Source organism: Amphibalanus amphitrite, unplaced genomic scaffold, assembly GCF_019059575.1.
Source record: "Amphibalanus amphitrite isolate SeventyFive unplaced genomic scaffold, NRLGWU_Aamphi_draft 000083F_arrow, whole genome shotgun sequence".
Classification (NCBI taxonomy): domain Eukaryota; kingdom Metazoa; phylum Arthropoda; class Thecostraca; order Balanomorpha; family Balanidae; genus Amphibalanus; species Amphibalanus amphitrite.
This window is the reverse complement of record NW_024881579.1, coordinates 96,953-113,293: the sequence shown is the minus strand read 5'-3', so window position 1 is coordinate 113,293 and position 16,341 is coordinate 96,953. Positions and strand designations below refer to the sequence as shown.

At 50.5% G+C, this 16,341-nt stretch overlaps 1 protein-coding gene across 3 annotated transcripts in view; it reads left to right on the top strand.

Moving 5' to 3' along the window:
• The window catches only part of LOC122379704 (heterogeneous nuclear ribonucleoprotein L-like), a 90,257-nt gene that overhangs the window by 48,549 nt on the left and 25,367 nt on the right, over nt 1-16,341 (top strand). For 2 of the 3 annotated variants that reach the window (XM_043362105.1, XM_043362104.1), the window contains exons 2-5: nt 4,551-4,588; nt 8,695-8,770; nt 11,232-11,414; nt 15,068-15,131. In XM_043362105.1, the coding sequence (XP_043218040.1) occupies nt 4,551-4,588; nt 8,695-8,770; nt 11,232-11,414; nt 15,068-15,131 (361 nt within the window). Of the gene's footprint in view, nt 1-4,550; nt 4,589-8,694; nt 8,771-11,231; nt 11,415-15,067; nt 15,132-16,341 lie in introns of those variants that run through there. The other variant, XR_006256221.1, reaches the window with a different exon arrangement.

The window sequence follows — 16,341 nt, the reverse complement described above, 5'->3', positions numbered from 1 at the left end:
AGTCGACTACCGTTTGACAGTGGGAGCTCCGGGGATGGAGCCGTGCTGTGTTCAAAGTAACCCACGACATTTGTAATTGATACGGAAGGTTAATTCGTTTGTGAAGCGGCGTACTGCATTGTGATGGTTTCATTAGCATACACTCTGCTGCAGTTGTCAAATAAGCTATTTTTCGGGATAGTGAGCGCAACTCTCTTATGGCTGTATGCTTTTGGAACCAAAGACGAGTGATGCATCACACGGCTCTGGTCAGTGCGGGACCGAGTGGATGGCTCCTTGGGGAGCCCGCTGGAGCTCAGTTACACTGTCCGAACCGAGCCAAACAGCGTGTTTACTACGAATGTCGGGGTAATTTGATGGGGAAATTCACTTAAGGAAAACAGTAATCTTTATTGACGTTCAACGCACGACTTAAATGGTAAATACTGTAGCAGTGACGCACATTGCACGGTGTAGGCCTGCGTGATCAAATGGCTGCATCTGCTATGCGACAGCAAAATATGTATTTCTCACTGCACTGTGTGACAGAAAATCTATTGCCGGACGCGTTTCTACGAGCAGCCAGCTGCCAGCTGCTCGGGCATGTTTTTACGTCACGAGCGGCCAACCGGTTTCGACTAGATCACACTCCTGCCACTAGATGGCAGCAGCAGTAACGCCTGAATGTATGCTGTGCCGCGTAACACCTCCGTGGTGCGCGGTTGGGAATGTCCAGAAGTCATTTCATATTACTTTAAATACACATGCGCGCGCTTTTGACTGTTGTATTGGTTCATTATTCACTCATGGTGTTATCGCGACCCTCTAGCAATTTCCGCCCTGTCGGCCGTCTCCTAACCACGGTGTTCCGCCATTTCACGGCGAGATCGCTGCGTAGAACATGAGTTTAGTCGGCCGAGAATGCAGGCTCGGGTTCCCACGTTGATACATCGGTTGGATGCTGCGAACCAGTGAAGCAGACAGCGAGTGGAATCCTATGAAACAGGGCTGTCGGATTCAGCAACATTGACAGAAACGCTGAAGAAGTTGCAGTGGATATGACAGCAAAGAGGGCTGCGAGTTGACTGGTCAGTGATGAGCATGCTTATGAGTGATAACAGAGCGGCGGTACTCATCAATACAGCTCGAAAAGATGTTCCAACAGCTTTTTGTAGTTCTGAAACAGCTACCGGGCTGCACAAAACCTTTCAGTGCAGCTCGGTAGTAACCCACAGCTAGTTCTGAAACAGCTCCAAATCAGAGCAGCTCTGAGTCTGAAGCAGCTCTGGCATCTCAAGCAGCTCATAAGCAGTTCAGATGCAGTTAAGAGCCGGGCGGCTCGGGTTGACCGTCCTCCGGCGCACAGTGGGCCACATCCGCCGGCTGGCAGCGGCCCCCGTCCGCCACGTGTCGCTCTGATGTACCGCCGACTGTTAGATTCATGTGTGTTTATTTTCGGAGAGCGCCGGCCAAGTTTTTCGCCGGTATGTCGGCCGGCTTTTTATGAGTAGTTTTGGACCATTTAGAAAAGCTGGGTGGGCACTGGCTCAGCAGCTTAGGCCAGTTAGTATGACAGTAGGTGCTCTACCACTTCCGAATGTGGTAGACGCAGATCTGAGGGATGTAGACGGAACCATTTGCAACGGCTGAAATCGGGAGAAGCTGCTTCAGGTCTGATGTATGGCGCCTTTCTCACAAGTGGAAGACCATCGAAGAATTGGCAAATATGCTGTGTGGAAGGGAGGAAATGGTCCGTGAAATTGACGTTTTGACGACCCATAGAGGACAGTTATCTCGGAATCCGTTCCGTTCCCGCAGCTCTTTCCTTTGATAGATTTCGCTGCGAGACAGTACCACAATTCACGTAAGCGAATTTCCTTCCTGACATTTCATTCGGACAGCGATCCAATTCAAAGTTCCCCGATTTTATTACTCTCGTATCTCCTGAAACATCAATGAGATGGCTGTGCCTCTTCCGCCAGCTCCGGGCTCATTCTGCAGCCTTGGGAGACACTGGAACCTTCTGTTGCTGCAATCTGTTGAACACATGTCATGATATCATTTCTGGAATTCATTTGCTTGCCTGTCACTCCGATGCTCCGCATAGAGCACGGCTTTCTTGCTCTTCAGTCACAGACTCAGGATGATACATCGCCATGTGCCACGCGAGGTCCTCCTCGCTAGACGCCAGACCTGGACCGGCTGGCGTTTGTCACACCCTGCCCGTTCCAAAACATCCAGCTCCACCTAGCTCATACAAGTGCGCTCACGCTGGCTCACCCAGTCTTCCGGTTCCGTCCACAGTACCGATCCATCTGTCCCCAGTCCGGAATCACCTGGTCCGTCCACAGCACGGGTCCACCTGGTCCGTCAACAGCGCGGATCCACCTGCCCTGTCAACAGCGCAGATCCACCTGTCCTCTCCACAGACCGGGTCCATCTGGCCCGTCCACAGCGCGGATCCACAGGCGTCGGCGCCATCCACCTGTCGTGGCCGGAGCTCGGATCCACCTGGCTTGCGGCGCTGCCGTATTCGGATCAATGCCAGCCAGCCCTCCCGGGGGACTCGGGCGGATGGCCGGTGCGGTGGTCACGCCAGTGGTGTGCAGAATTCAGCAGCCCTCCCCCAGCAGCCCCTACCCTCCAAGGCGTCACGAGCCCACTCCCCAACAACTTCTGTGCGCCGCTTCTGACGAACAAAGTTGAGGATTTCTGTCCGAGCGTTAGGTCGCTGAGCATAACTTTCGGCCTGCTATGGACGCTAATGAGACTCTTGACTGTCAGCCGTGCCAGCGTCAAACGCCAGAGCCCAGATTTGACAGCATCGTGACGGCCGTCACACGGTGGAAACGGGCAGCTGTGACGTATGTCTCCTGTCACGACACCGAGCAACATGGCTGATGCCGTGATAAAAATACTCGGCGGTATTCAGAAGGAAATTTTCAAATATCGAAATGAAATCCCTACTTACGTAACATTTTGCTCATCAACGTTTTTTCTATCTTCATTTTAGGGATTTTCTCATATCGAAGAGCACTTTCAGTCGCTAAGTCGCTATGTACTAACGAGCCTCTGCCTTTTGTTCATTTTATCCTCCATCCTGCGCATGTAGGAGCACCTTTATCCAAAGTCCTCCAATCAGTCACGTACTCCACCTCTTCTCCATTGGTCTGGCTTCGAGAAAGGGCGCCATTAGTGGCTTGATTGTGACGATGTGCGCGCCACAGAGCACTCGTGCTCGTTCGGAAGATTGAGAGGCAGGCAGGAGAGCTCCCAAAGACCAATGTGGGCCCCGGAGCGGCCCTTGCGGCGAAGAAAAATACACGGTAGCCGACTGGCGTTTCTGGTCGTCGTAGCAGTTCTCCGCCACCCAGCGCTGTCCTCGTTCCGCCCGTCCGCGCCGCGCGACCCGTCCCCGAACGATTGGTATTTGAACAGCCCGCCCACGGCCGCACAAATTGCTAACCAGTTCCGTGACACCCATTCAAACGGTGACCGACAGGCTGAGTCCAAATCGCCCGCCGCGCGCTGACGAACACTCGAGCGTACGGCCCCGCCGCGGAATCAATCGACCCCAGGGGTACGGGATTCGCCCGGCCGGCCGGCCGTCCTATTGGGGCGCTGCACTGTCTGTCAGAAAAGCTGCCGACCCCGCAGCCAACCGCGAGCCAGTCAGCCTCGAGCCGCTCGGGGGCAGAACTGGGCGCTGACTCGGAATGTTTGGAGGCCGGTCAGATTTATCGCCGGCCCGGGGACGACCGCCGCGCCTCTGGCCGGGCCGAGGGTGGTCCGACTGTTGATGGAAGGCCGCTGCCTCGGGAGGGGCGTCTCCCCAGCGCGCGGCAGCGGCGGGCAGCGTCAGACGAGCCGGCGGACGACACTCGATACGCGCGGCCGTCCCAGCGGTCCCCATACGTGGAGTCATTCTCGCGTTAATGGCCTGAATTGTGCCGAACACATTACCGGATGATTGCGTCGCCGACGCGTCGGGAAGCCCAAAAGGAACGATCCGAGCGCGGTGCCGCTCCTCTCAATGCAGACCTGCAGCTCTCAATACCGCATTGCAGCTCTCTATTCTGGACGGAATAGAGAACTGAGATCTACCACACTGAGAGAGCTGAGAGCCGTGCTCTTTGAAGCTGTTGCTGCGAAGGGTGTGGTGTGGGTTTCTGAAGCTGGTGCGCTCCAACTCTGTGCCGACGGGATATGAATCTCGGTGTATTAATTATTGAGCTCGGCCTCCCTGATATTGAGCTTCAGCAGCCCACCAGCCACCTCTGCCTGTTTTGTCGAAATCCCGCCCGCGGCCCGGTAGCTCCAATGCTCACCCAGCTGAATACACCTTCAAACGAATGGACAATAGGGCGGAAGCACGCATCGCCTGGCTTCCTCAAACACGGGAACTATCGCAGAAATGAAATCATTAACAAAACATGCAAAAACATTCTCACGAAATACAGCGTCGTTAAACGTTTACAAGTTGTTTTGATATAATAATTTATGTTGTTGTGAAGTTGTTCAAATTCTGCTTGGGATCATATTATACTTACGACCGTTTTGCCTCTTTTCAGGATGATACGATCCGGGATGCCGGCCCACCTCGTAAACGGTAAGATTTATGTGGTTGCGGCGATAAATTGCTGCTGGCCGAACCCGTGGGTGGTCGGGCGCGGAATATTGTCAGATGTAGACCAGTCGCAGTAATATTCATGACAATATCACTGTGCGGACTCTGTGGAGCTTGTTGTTTTACATCTCCATCAGACTGTTACCCCGGCAGTTGCTGGGGTATCTCGCCACCCACCGTTTGCTGGGGGGGGGGGGGGGCGTTAAACGCCCCCAGCCGATAACTCGAGAACCAATAGGCGCAGCGAAACGCACGAGGCGGCAAACGAAAGAGCGCGACGAGACGCTTCAGACGAGTACTTTAAAGTTGAATTTTGAGGTCACAGGTCGGGTCAAGGTCAGGTCAAACACCTGAAATCGGGCTTTCAGTAGCATGGACTTCAGGACTTCGCAATGGGCGCCTCTCGTCATAAACTCTGTCCAAACGGTGCACAATCCATCATATAAGGCTTACAAGAGTGTCAGCTCCATTTAGGGGTCAGTCAAGCATAGGTCAGGGTCAAGGTCAGGTCAACCGGGTAGGCACATATCCCCGAAAATCAAAACTGATATACGCAGCCTGTGACACATGTTTTATAGGTAATTTGGGGTGTAGAACACGATGGTGACATTCATTTTATCATATGTGTACGTGTTTGGCTCAAAAAGTTCAATTTAAGAAATGCATGTATCATGGTCGTGAAGTAGTCACGAAAAATTGCCAAGATTCAGTTCAAGATTATGGAAAATGCGGAACGACAATCAATAATCGAAGATAGCCATTTGATTGATCATGGTATTGGCAGTCTAATGGCGTTTACGGCATGTCTGTATGTCTATTCTGTGATTTTATCTGATTTTTTGAACATATGCCGTTTTTGGTCGAAAACTCAGAAATCATGACGTCACTAAAACCTCGATATCTCAAAAATTTTCCGACCGATTTTTTTGAAACTTTGTCACAATAAATTTCAATCAATTCCCTACAGGTACCCAAAATTTGGCGCGCCTGCGGCGCGCCATTTTTATGCTATGGCCCGGCGAAAAAAGTGGGGGCGTTTAACGCCCCCCCCCCCCCAGCAACTCGCGGGTTACTAATCAAATACCCACGGATGCATCGCGGATGCTATTTGATTTTCCGCCACGATGTTTTATGCATGGTCGTGTGATTCAGTTGTTTGATATACTCAATGCAGACATCACAACAAGTTGCCAGCCAGTGCCAGTCGGACCTGGTCCGGACAAGTGTATCGACGCCCGCGGAGAGAGTTGGGGGGGGGGGGGGGGGGCGGCTCCGGTCACAGAGGTGTCAGCGGCGGTGGGCCTGATCCACGCCCTGGCAGCGATACCGCTGGTGATTTGGGAACCCGGGAACGTCCTACCCCCCGCGCGAGACATCTGAGTGCGCTTATGTGACCTGGCTCGTACCTTACCTGCTCAGAAAGCGCGCTGCGAAGTCGCAGAAATACCAGAGGCCCACCCGACACTCTCCGAACTGATCCCGAACACAGTGCACGTTCTATGTGGCGTACGGACGCGGAAAATATAGCCGACATTCGTGCGGTGGGCTACTAAGATGTCGAGTTGTCAGTGTGAGCACAAACAAGCCAGCACCAGCAGAACAGGGCCTGAAATTGATCCGGCCAGTCTTTCTTCGCTTTGAAAGGTAAATGAAAAGAGCCATTGGTGATGTTAGTGAATAAAAAATGAAATGAAATGAAAGAAATGCACTGAACTGATGGTATAAAAGCATTAGGTATAGATGTCCCTGTTCTCACAATACATTACAAATATAATTATTTTTCGCCTGTTAATTACCAGAGACGTGTCTGGGACACCTGCAAGGAAGCTAGTGGAGCATCATTAATGTCTAGACTTTGCCACCTGCACCCCGTAGAATACGGTGTCAGCATCGCTCCTCCGCCAACTACGAATAAATGCTGCATTTAGTGAAATTTGCCAGACATTTAGAAACAAAAGAAATTGTAATTTTACCAGAAATACTGCGAAGCTAAAAGCAATGTTTTTAAAAGCAGGTGCAAGGAAAGATGGCCTTACTTAGCAAGCTCTCAACCAGCTATCGTAAAGTCATATAAGCCTCTTGTTTGCTTTATTGTCACTTGAATGCCACATATTATTTAAGCGCACGGCAGCTGAAGCACCTGATATAACGACAAGTACCTAAATTGAAATTTAACGGATTTTTTCCAATTTTGTCAATTTTCTTTATTTATATTTTTATTCAAAAGTTAGCTTTTCTGAACATTGGAAAGAAGCAAATATAATGTAGAACTAAGACTAAGGACTTCATAAGGACTTCAGAAGCGGACTCAGTTAAATCACCGCATTCAAATGGCACAGCGAGAAGCCTTAAAATTGCAGGCAACTATCAGCCAATCCAGTCTAGTTGAACGCAGCCTTCTGATCAGTTTACCCAGCAATGAACGACTATTCCGTTGCTGAAACATCTGTCCTCTCCCAAGCAGCATCCCCTCATGCTGCAGGCCATATGAGCCCATAAGGCTGGAATCTGTTAATGCCGAGGGATAAACTGGAGCGTCAGAGTGGTAAACGGGCCAGTGACGGGCGGTGGAACGGCTGGTTCGCCTCCGCGACCTATTCAAGAAAAAGAACGAGGAAGGAACGGGAACCATCCAAGCCCCCCTTAGTGCGAGGGTCAAAACACTGTTGATCTGTTGACCAATGACCATATCCTCCATAGTTTCTGAAAAGTTGCATCTCTTATGTAAGATTTGGGAAAGATGCTCTCTTCATCGTTCTAGCTATCAATCTCTATTTGAGGCTGATCACTCTTCCAGCAATGATCCGTGTCGGCATTTTTCTCTTCGCGTTTTCTCATTCTGTTTATGTCGCATGTATGGCGAGGGGCGCCGTCGCCAATGTTGGCGCTCATTTCTCTCCATTCGGCTGACAGCTGTAAATCCGGGCGTCTGGGGAGCCAATCAGCGCCCGCAGAGGCGATCGTGACGCGGCGAACTGCGCCACTGCCGCCGCTGCGCCGCTGCACGCCTCGCGCTCAGCTGACGCCCGGTGCGGGTCTCTGTTTGCTCCATTAGCATAGTGCAAACGAATGCCTAATTGGAGTTTATCTTCCGGTCCGATTCAGATGTGAAGAGCGTCTGCATCTGCCTCCGCATTTTGCGTGAGAGATGTTAAATAAGAAGGAAAATGGAAACTAAGCTTCATAAATTGTAGCGAGGTTATTATTGCATTAGTTTAAGCGTAGCCATGGCATTCGCAAGATGTATTTCCATGTGCGTTTAGGATAGCTGCAGTAATAACGCAACATTATGTGGCCATCTGTCACCAGACACAGACAGCTAAAGCTGACAAAGACCAAGACAAAGGGAAGGATATTTTAAAATGATAATGCTTTAGCAGCACTTTATTGTGGATGCTGAGAAGCTCGTCTCAACAAACACACAGTCTCAGTCAAATCGTTCAGCGTCACACGTAATAGCGCAACAACCTTCAGCAAATCAAATGCGAAAAGAAAAAAGGCACGACCCTCGCAACATATCCACGCACACACACGGCTAGGCCTTATCACAGGCTAGCGGAAAAGCCGCCCGCGCTTATGTGCTCGTTGTTGACGGCCTTTCAGCTGAAATAGGTGACAGTTCATAGTGCATATCGGGTTTCCATCGTTTGCCGTTTCATCCAGCTTAGCGCTCCGAGTGGGACTCTATATAGTTTGATGGACTGCAGCCAGATGATTAAAATCGCTCCCGTTAAATGTTAACACCTAGATAATAATGTAACTTGACAGAACTGGTAACATCATGGCCCATGTTCGCATCTGGAAGCCCGATACTTTTGTCACAAACGAAACGAATGTAATCTATGCATGAAGTGTGGATGGACAGTGGACACCTGTTCCATTAATGTGCGCCAAATTATTTTTGACGACCTAAGACCTTATTAGTAACCAGCTGCGCAATCGCCTGAAGTAATCTAATGTTATAACTAACTTATTTAAAAATATAACGTAACTAAAATTCCACACGATTGATGCCAATCGTTAAATGTAACTCTGGCGCCGTCGTCGTCGCCGCTATTGATCTGACTGGGAATCGTTCTGTGTTTCAGGAGGGATTTTGAGCCGGAGAAGCCGAATCATATCCTGCTGATGACCGTGGTCAACCCCGTCTATCCGATCACCGTGGTAAGTGGAAACGATCGACACACCGTTGGAGAGAGGTAGAGGAGGAGAGGGTCTGAGCCCCGAGGGAGAGGAACGCCCGGTGCGCGACGCTAAAGACGGAGAGCAAAGTTGGGTTCGAGATCAAACTGTGACCTACATAGATCTCCTAAGAAATGTGTAGTAATCCATACGACGCATAAAAATAGCGGTATTTTTCGCTGTATCCAACAGAGCCACACACAGCAGCACTGCAGAAGCGACGATGGCGGCTGCGCGGCGCGGCGGATCCGCTGGGGTAGTTAGGCTGTACCGCAATACGTGCCGGCACTGCGGGACGGCGGCCGCAGGCGCGGTACGGCCGATTGGCGCGCTCCATCTTTCTGAGCAAATGACGGGGATATCCCAGGTTTCATGGTGCTTTCAGCTGAAAATATATGCGGCAGTTGGATATAACTTGCATTGGATTAGGATATGTTTTACATGTAATGTTGTACGCCACATATTTCTTAGATTTTTTATATGATGGTACCTAAGTGTGATACCTACCCAGTACCCAAGTACCCAATGATCTATCAATTGCGAGTTCCGCATTCCATTTGTATTTGCATAGGCATCCAAATTCAAACATGAGTGTATGCAATCATGCTTGTATGCAATCATGAAAAACCCGCATGCAGTTGTTTGTCAAGATGATTTCTACTGTGCTGTGGAAAGCATTTTGTTTTCAAACTTAGAAGCGTACACCGTTAAATAATAAGTAAACACCTCTGTTTGCGTGTTCATTCCAGGCAAACGTTGTTTCAACGTTTTTGCTAACCTACATCAGCAGCGTGTTGGCACCGAGCCAGGTGCTGGCTGATTGATAAAAAGACAAACAAACAGCCACATAAACCGGCCATTTATCAGCGGCGGATGTCACGTGAGCTGAAACGCTGATAGAAAACTGGCATTAATCGGCTAAATGACGCCCATCACCAATCACTACGAGCAATGATGGGTCACCCGAGCTGAATGCACCATCGCTCTTCTTATTTTCATAGAATTCTGTCGCGCCAGAGCCGCCGCAATAGACGCTCAGTGGTCACTATTCCTCAGCGGAGGACGATCGTGATCACCGAGCCCGTGTCATCAGCGTCTCATATATCGTGACGAGGTCACAGGTAGTCAGCGGTCGGCCTAGGCGGTCTGCTCCATATCTCTGCGCTGCCTCCCCGCAGATAACTGGCAGCTTTGATCGTCCCTGCGCAGACTCGGCGCGTCTCCACATTGGCGACACCACGAGCCTGGGCGCGCGCTCCAGCTCATTAGGCGGCCGGGCGGCGAATTGGCACATCGGGAGAGCCATCCATCAGTGGATGAGCTGGCAGCACGCTCAGGTGCTCAGGGCTTCGGCAGCGGCCGCCCTCGAGAACTACCGAACTCGAGTTTTGACTTTTGAAAGTTGTAAGCTGAGATATACAAATGGGGTCGAAGAATCCTTTTATCTTTGATGCACTTTAGGATAAAAAATAGAGCGCCGATTTCTTAACTATTTCCTGAGCTCATCGTTCAGTGTCCTAAATGACTTACGTGCCAGACTGCGACCGGATGCTGGGTTCGTCAAAAGAAAACCGTTCAGTAGAGATGTCACTATATTTCAATCAAACAAAATAAGAAAACAGGTCCTGACATCACACCCTGACGTGACCGGAACCGGGAGAGGGCGGCTCGTCCGTCACATCAGCCACATAGGTCACCTGAGGCACCCGTCACAGCCACGCGCGCCACGCGTCGCACATCTCCGAAGATCAGAGCGGTCACATGCGTCACGCGGGGTGGAATCGCCCGTTTCCGGCTGTCAAATCCGTCACAGTGGCTCCGCCTGTCACGTGTCCCCAGCTGTCACACCTGTCCCGGTGTCAGCTGGCGTCAGGGCTCCACCGAGCGACACACGGTCGTCCGTCACGGCCCGTCACACCCGTCACATCTGTCATAGCGCTCGTCGTCACCGGATTCTGGCCGTGGCACTACCGAGCTGACGGATCGGACAAATGGTGTCCAGAAACCAAGCACCGAACGACCGGCGATGGAGCTGACAGAACCTTTCCCCTTGCCTCGAGACGCTTATTAATGACAGGGTCGTGGCACGATAATATAAACATGGGGGCGTGGTCAGCACAGCTATTGGACTGGACCGTGATAGAGTAGCCATGGCGATTATGTGATGCTTCATAGAGATCTTTTATTTTTGAGGAGCTCTATCGTTAAGCTATGCTGTGTATGTTTCTATTTTTGGGGTAGATTTTGACATGTAAATGTGTGTCGAGTCCAGATGCTTGCATGGGTATCATCTAAAGACGTATGGAGGCTTGTTAAGAATGGGTATTCACATTAGTTACTGGCAATGGGCCGCTAACACTTCCTAAGGTCTTAGGTAGATTATGTGACGAACTACATCCCCACTTCCTCGCTATTATAACCCACGATACCCGTGTTTCGGCAGGACGTCATCAAGACCATCTCCTCCAGCCATGGCCAGGTACTCCGTATCGTCATCTTCAAGAAGAACGGCGTCCAGGCGATGGTCGAGTTTGACTCGGTGGAGGCGGCCGCCCGGGCCAAGGAGGCGCTCACCGGCGCCGACATCTACTCGGGCTGCTGCACCCTCCGCATTGAGTTCGCAAAGGTCGGTGTAGAGAGGGACGTATGGACGCAGATCTGGTGTGGGGACGACGTGTGCGGGTATGTGCTTGGGTATGTGACAGATGAAGTGATGACGAGGTGGCTTTGTCAGTCCGGTGGGAGTTGAGGAAAGTTGTTCGTGGTATGCATGGTTGTTAAGAAAAAACAAAACAGAAAATCCCCAGAAAGATAATGATGCATAGTTAAGCCAAACAACTAGGTATGCATCGAGGACTCTGCGCATGAATGCTTCCGATTTGCTGACTTTCCACATTTTAGAGAGCGACTTTTGTTTCAGGGAACGGTTACATCGTACAACATCTGGTATACAGAGCCATTAGCCTCTCACTTAGATCGTAGAAGCCACAACTAGTGTAGACAAGACTATCGGGGAAATGGCAAGCTTTAGATCGTTATTTTGGGCTCAACAAACAATGTCAGTGCAACTCACCCACTTAATAGGGTGATTATGGAACCAGATATAAACGACAATGCCCTCCTCTCAAAAGCATGCCACTTACTCCGCCTTAGCGTATTATTGATAGTACTAATCCGTCCAGCTTCGTCTCTACAGAAACAGGCACCGAGTCCCACTGGAATTTTCCCGACATGATACGTGACATGTTTGAGCAATTATTCACGACACAGACGAACCGTTTCACTCTAAAATGCGCGATAGTGAGCGGAAGGCGTGGTATCTGACCGACACATTCGCAGCTGAACATCAAACATGCACGAAGGCGTCTCGTTACATTACGCGGCGTTTTCCATTGCGTATTTAGTCAGTCTTTTAAACAACGGTGGCACGTACCCATAATTTACCTTGGACCGGAGTTCCTACTCATATTATTCATGCAAAAAAAAATTTTTGGAAAACAAAGTATATTAACACGTTTATGATATAAAGGAATAGAGGCTAAATATTTCTCTTGTCGCCATAGTTTGCAGATACAGGTGTTAAATTATCTATTCAGCAATAGAAATGTCCTCTGGCGCTTTTAGGCATGGGAACTTCTGTTATACATTCATGATTCCATAGCTCACTTTCAGTGAGCGTGAAGGTTCAGAATGATTCGAGCTTGTCACCACTGCTCCATTAACGACATCAGTTGCCGCCTTAAATGGCGCTGAAAGTAACTTAGTGGGGAAGTCATTCTTGAGCTTTACGGTTCACCGACGCCATAGTGTGGTTTAGTGCAGTTTTCACCGACTGTAGCTTCATAGTTCCGTGTCAGTTGTCGACCCATCTTACATGTCACGAACATCGGAAATCAATGCTAAACATTTCACTTGAGCGTCAAGTAATGTGTTTTATCGGTGCCATGTAATAACTGGACCTTGATAGCTGTCCACCCTCGCTGAGTAAGCGATCATTTCTCCCCTAGGCAGTCGTCCCTCGCTTAGGCAGTCCCCCGCCCCCTAATCAGGCGTTTCTGTCCCCTCTCAGGCAGTCTTCCCAATCACACCCCCAGACAGTCGTCCCCATCCCCCTCCTCTAGGCATTCCCTCTTCGCCTACGCCTTCCCTGCTCCCGTAGACAGTCCCCTCCCCCCTAGGACTGCCCGCTCCCTGCCGTCCAGACGGCCGTCCCCTCTGACGGCACCTCCCGTTTCCGGCTCTGGAGCGGAGCTTCCTTCCGGTCATCAGCCAACGGCGTGAGCTTCCGCAGCTCATCAGCGAGCTGTGGGAGCCTCGCCGGCTGCCCTCTCCCCTCCCCCTCCCCAGTAATGGAGCGGCCTCTGTATAAGCGCACACCCGGCGGGATTAGTGTGTAACAGGCTTGGACGTTTATGAGTTCTCGGAATGAACACATGGGTTTGATAATATCAATGATGGTGTGAATGTCATATTTTGCATATGACCTTTAGATCCTCAAAGCTACGTGGTGAAAGGACTTGAATGGCTTCCACGTCTCAATGGGAAAATGTTCGGAAACGATTTGGCACAGCAAGTGGCTCAGCCAGTAATCCATTTTAAATGCCGCTGAGCCAGTTAATGCCTGTGATGTCCGTTCCGACATCAGAATTCTCCGGGGGTCCGGCAGGGCTCCGCAGCCGGAGCTCGCAGCCGGTCTTTCTGCGGTGGCGGCGTGACGTCAGCGAAGGCTGCGGCAGCTCCCCGGCGGCTGGGGCAGCTCTCCGGCGGCGGCGAGCTGTCCTCAGCGGCGCCGCCGCGCCCGATCGCTCTCGAGCCGGTCATTAGCGGCTTTGTACTGCGCTAATGCACCGGCAAATGGTTCTCAGCGCGGCATTAGAGCGGCTCGCATGCGACGCGGCTACGCTGCGGCACCTGCGCTGCCGGCTAAAGGGCATCCGTCGCCCCCTGGCGCCAAGGTGATCGTGTCGCAGAGTCATTGAATTGGCGTCACAGCTAGCTCCGAAATAGAACCAGAGGCCATGCAGCTGGCTGTAGAGGTGTTATATGCTGAATCGACAGCCCTACTGCAAGGAAAAAGAGAAGAGACGCTATTAGCAGAGGCTATTTTCACGCGGTATGGCTATTTGCGTCAAGTGCGACATCATTATTTACCTCATCAGTAGCTGTCGATATCTGGTATGAGTGACGACATAGCTAATGCGTTTGGGGTAAACGTTTTTCTGAAGATGAACGTCTCCCCTGTATCTGCCCTACCCATCAATAGTGTTGGATATGCAGATCGGCGCAGTTCAAACGAGCTCATTTGTTGAATTAAGCGACCACATCTTGTAGCTCTTAGACAGTGCGCCGCGCTGCGCCGTACTATTTTCACTTCAGTGAAGATCAAAAGCGGACGCCAAGATAGCGGCCGCCCGTTGTCAGCGGGAACGATGCTAATGAATGGCCGCGCTGGCGTATGGAAGCGCCGCGTTTGTGTATACTGTCAACGGGGTCCCGACGGACGACATGTAAAACGGCCGGGCGGGGAGTGTCGCGTCGCCTCTACCTCCGTTTGGCGGATTACTGGGCGGCTCTCACGTCGGCCGGAGCCGCCGCCCGGCAGAGGAGACGGCGGGCCGATCCCATATTGCTGTCACCGCCGCGACCGACCACTAACGGAGCGATATGTCCGTGACGTCATCCCCGCCATGATGTGTGACGTCACGAGGGGGTCCGCTGCCAGCTGAAGGAGGATGGGCCAGCCATGTGACCGTCAGTCAACGCCCCGGCCAAACATTGCCAGGCTGCAGGGCTCATAATGTTTTCAATAATCCTGCTGTTGAACAGGACGGTGATTTTGATGTATAGGGAGATAGCATACCTTTGCAGACTTGAGGATGCATGCAACATGTTTTTGGCATTTGTCAGGCCGATAATTTCCCTGATACGTGATTTTGTGATTACCCGGATGTTGAAGCTCACATTTGGCAAATATCTGACGCTCAGCCTGCCGCCTGCACTCTTTCTCAGACCTACTGACTGACTTCCCCGCCTGTCACCCGGCTATGTACAACCCAAAAGTCACACGGCAAATTCACAAATGATCTGACTGGCCTGAATTTATCGCCGACATTACATTGCACGCTGCTATTACTCTACCTGAGCTGCGCCCGTGTCTGCTAGCTGGCAGAGCTCCAGCGCGTCCGCTGCCAGTGAGAGACCGTGGCGAGTTTTTGCCCCCGCCGTGCCGGTTATCGGGGCGTAGCGGTCTCTCGCTTACCTGTGTTTTATGTTTTCCAGCCGGCGCGTCTCAACGTCTACAAAAACGACGCGGAGAGCTGGGACTACACCAACCCGGCGCTAGGTAAGGCACCGCGGCCGGCGCGTGCAACCCCGTGACCCGCCGTGAGCCGCTCCTTACGGCGCAGTTTGTCTCCGACCCATACCGCTGTGGTCGTGCAAATTTTGCGAACTTACCCTTGTAAAGTAGCTCCCGGAACTCTGCTTAGTTTGATAAATGAAGTTAGTTGCTTCCGGTTTACTTCAACCAATAAATATCGATCCTCATATGTTCTCAACTTGGTTTACTGGTTTCAATATTGTTTTCAAGGCATAAGATTTTTCTTTTCTGACAGTGAAATTGTTGCCGATTACCCATCTTATTACTCATGGTTGCATGTCATGCAATAACATTGATGAAGACTCGACCACAAAAATGTACATTTTCTCATGCACAGGCACAAATACTTTGGTTTGAAGCAGTCCAACACTCACATTATATGTAATACAGATATGAGATACGCATGCTTGTGACATGTTTCAAAAAGCTACTTTTTGTTACATTGTGAGAACCATTTAATTTTTCAAATGTTTCAAGCATTCACACGTAGATCAATAGCTGCTGAAGGGTTGTACCTACCTTGTAAAGGACATTCCGTCCTTATGAAGCTGGTCTAATGCTAGTTACGCCATTGTAAAATACAACGCGAGTGTTATGCATGTTATCATCGAGTAATATCTTATTTAGTCGCTGAATTTGTTTGAAAGATCCAATTGATTTTAACTTCAACTGTTTTTGTATTTGCTTAAAGTGAACGCAGTCTATACCTTCGCCTCCGAGGTGAGAAATACTGCGTGCTCATCTATGCAAAATACTAATCGATAAGGTTCATTAACCCTATTAGTGGCAGGGGGGTTGTTTTTATCCACCCCTCAGGTTTTTCGGGAATATCTCCGAAACCGCTGAAGCTACGATGCTGAAATTTTCTGACTTTTCCTAAAACTAAATTGGGCACATTCCCTGAAAATTTCAAGTTCATAACTTTACCAGGGGCGGCTCCAGAGCACTTGGAATTGGGGGTCCTATTCGTGAAGCGTGTCATTTGGGCGAAGATCACGATGCTGTACCAGTTTTACGAACAGCGAATGAAAGATATCATGTGATAACATATACAAAGTTATTGTGCATCCTCTTTTGACACGTTTTTGCTATAATAGGCGGATCCAGGCGTCCAAAAAGGGGGGTTATGTTTTACCTCCCAACATAGGTGCCCTGACACCGCCTATGCATGACC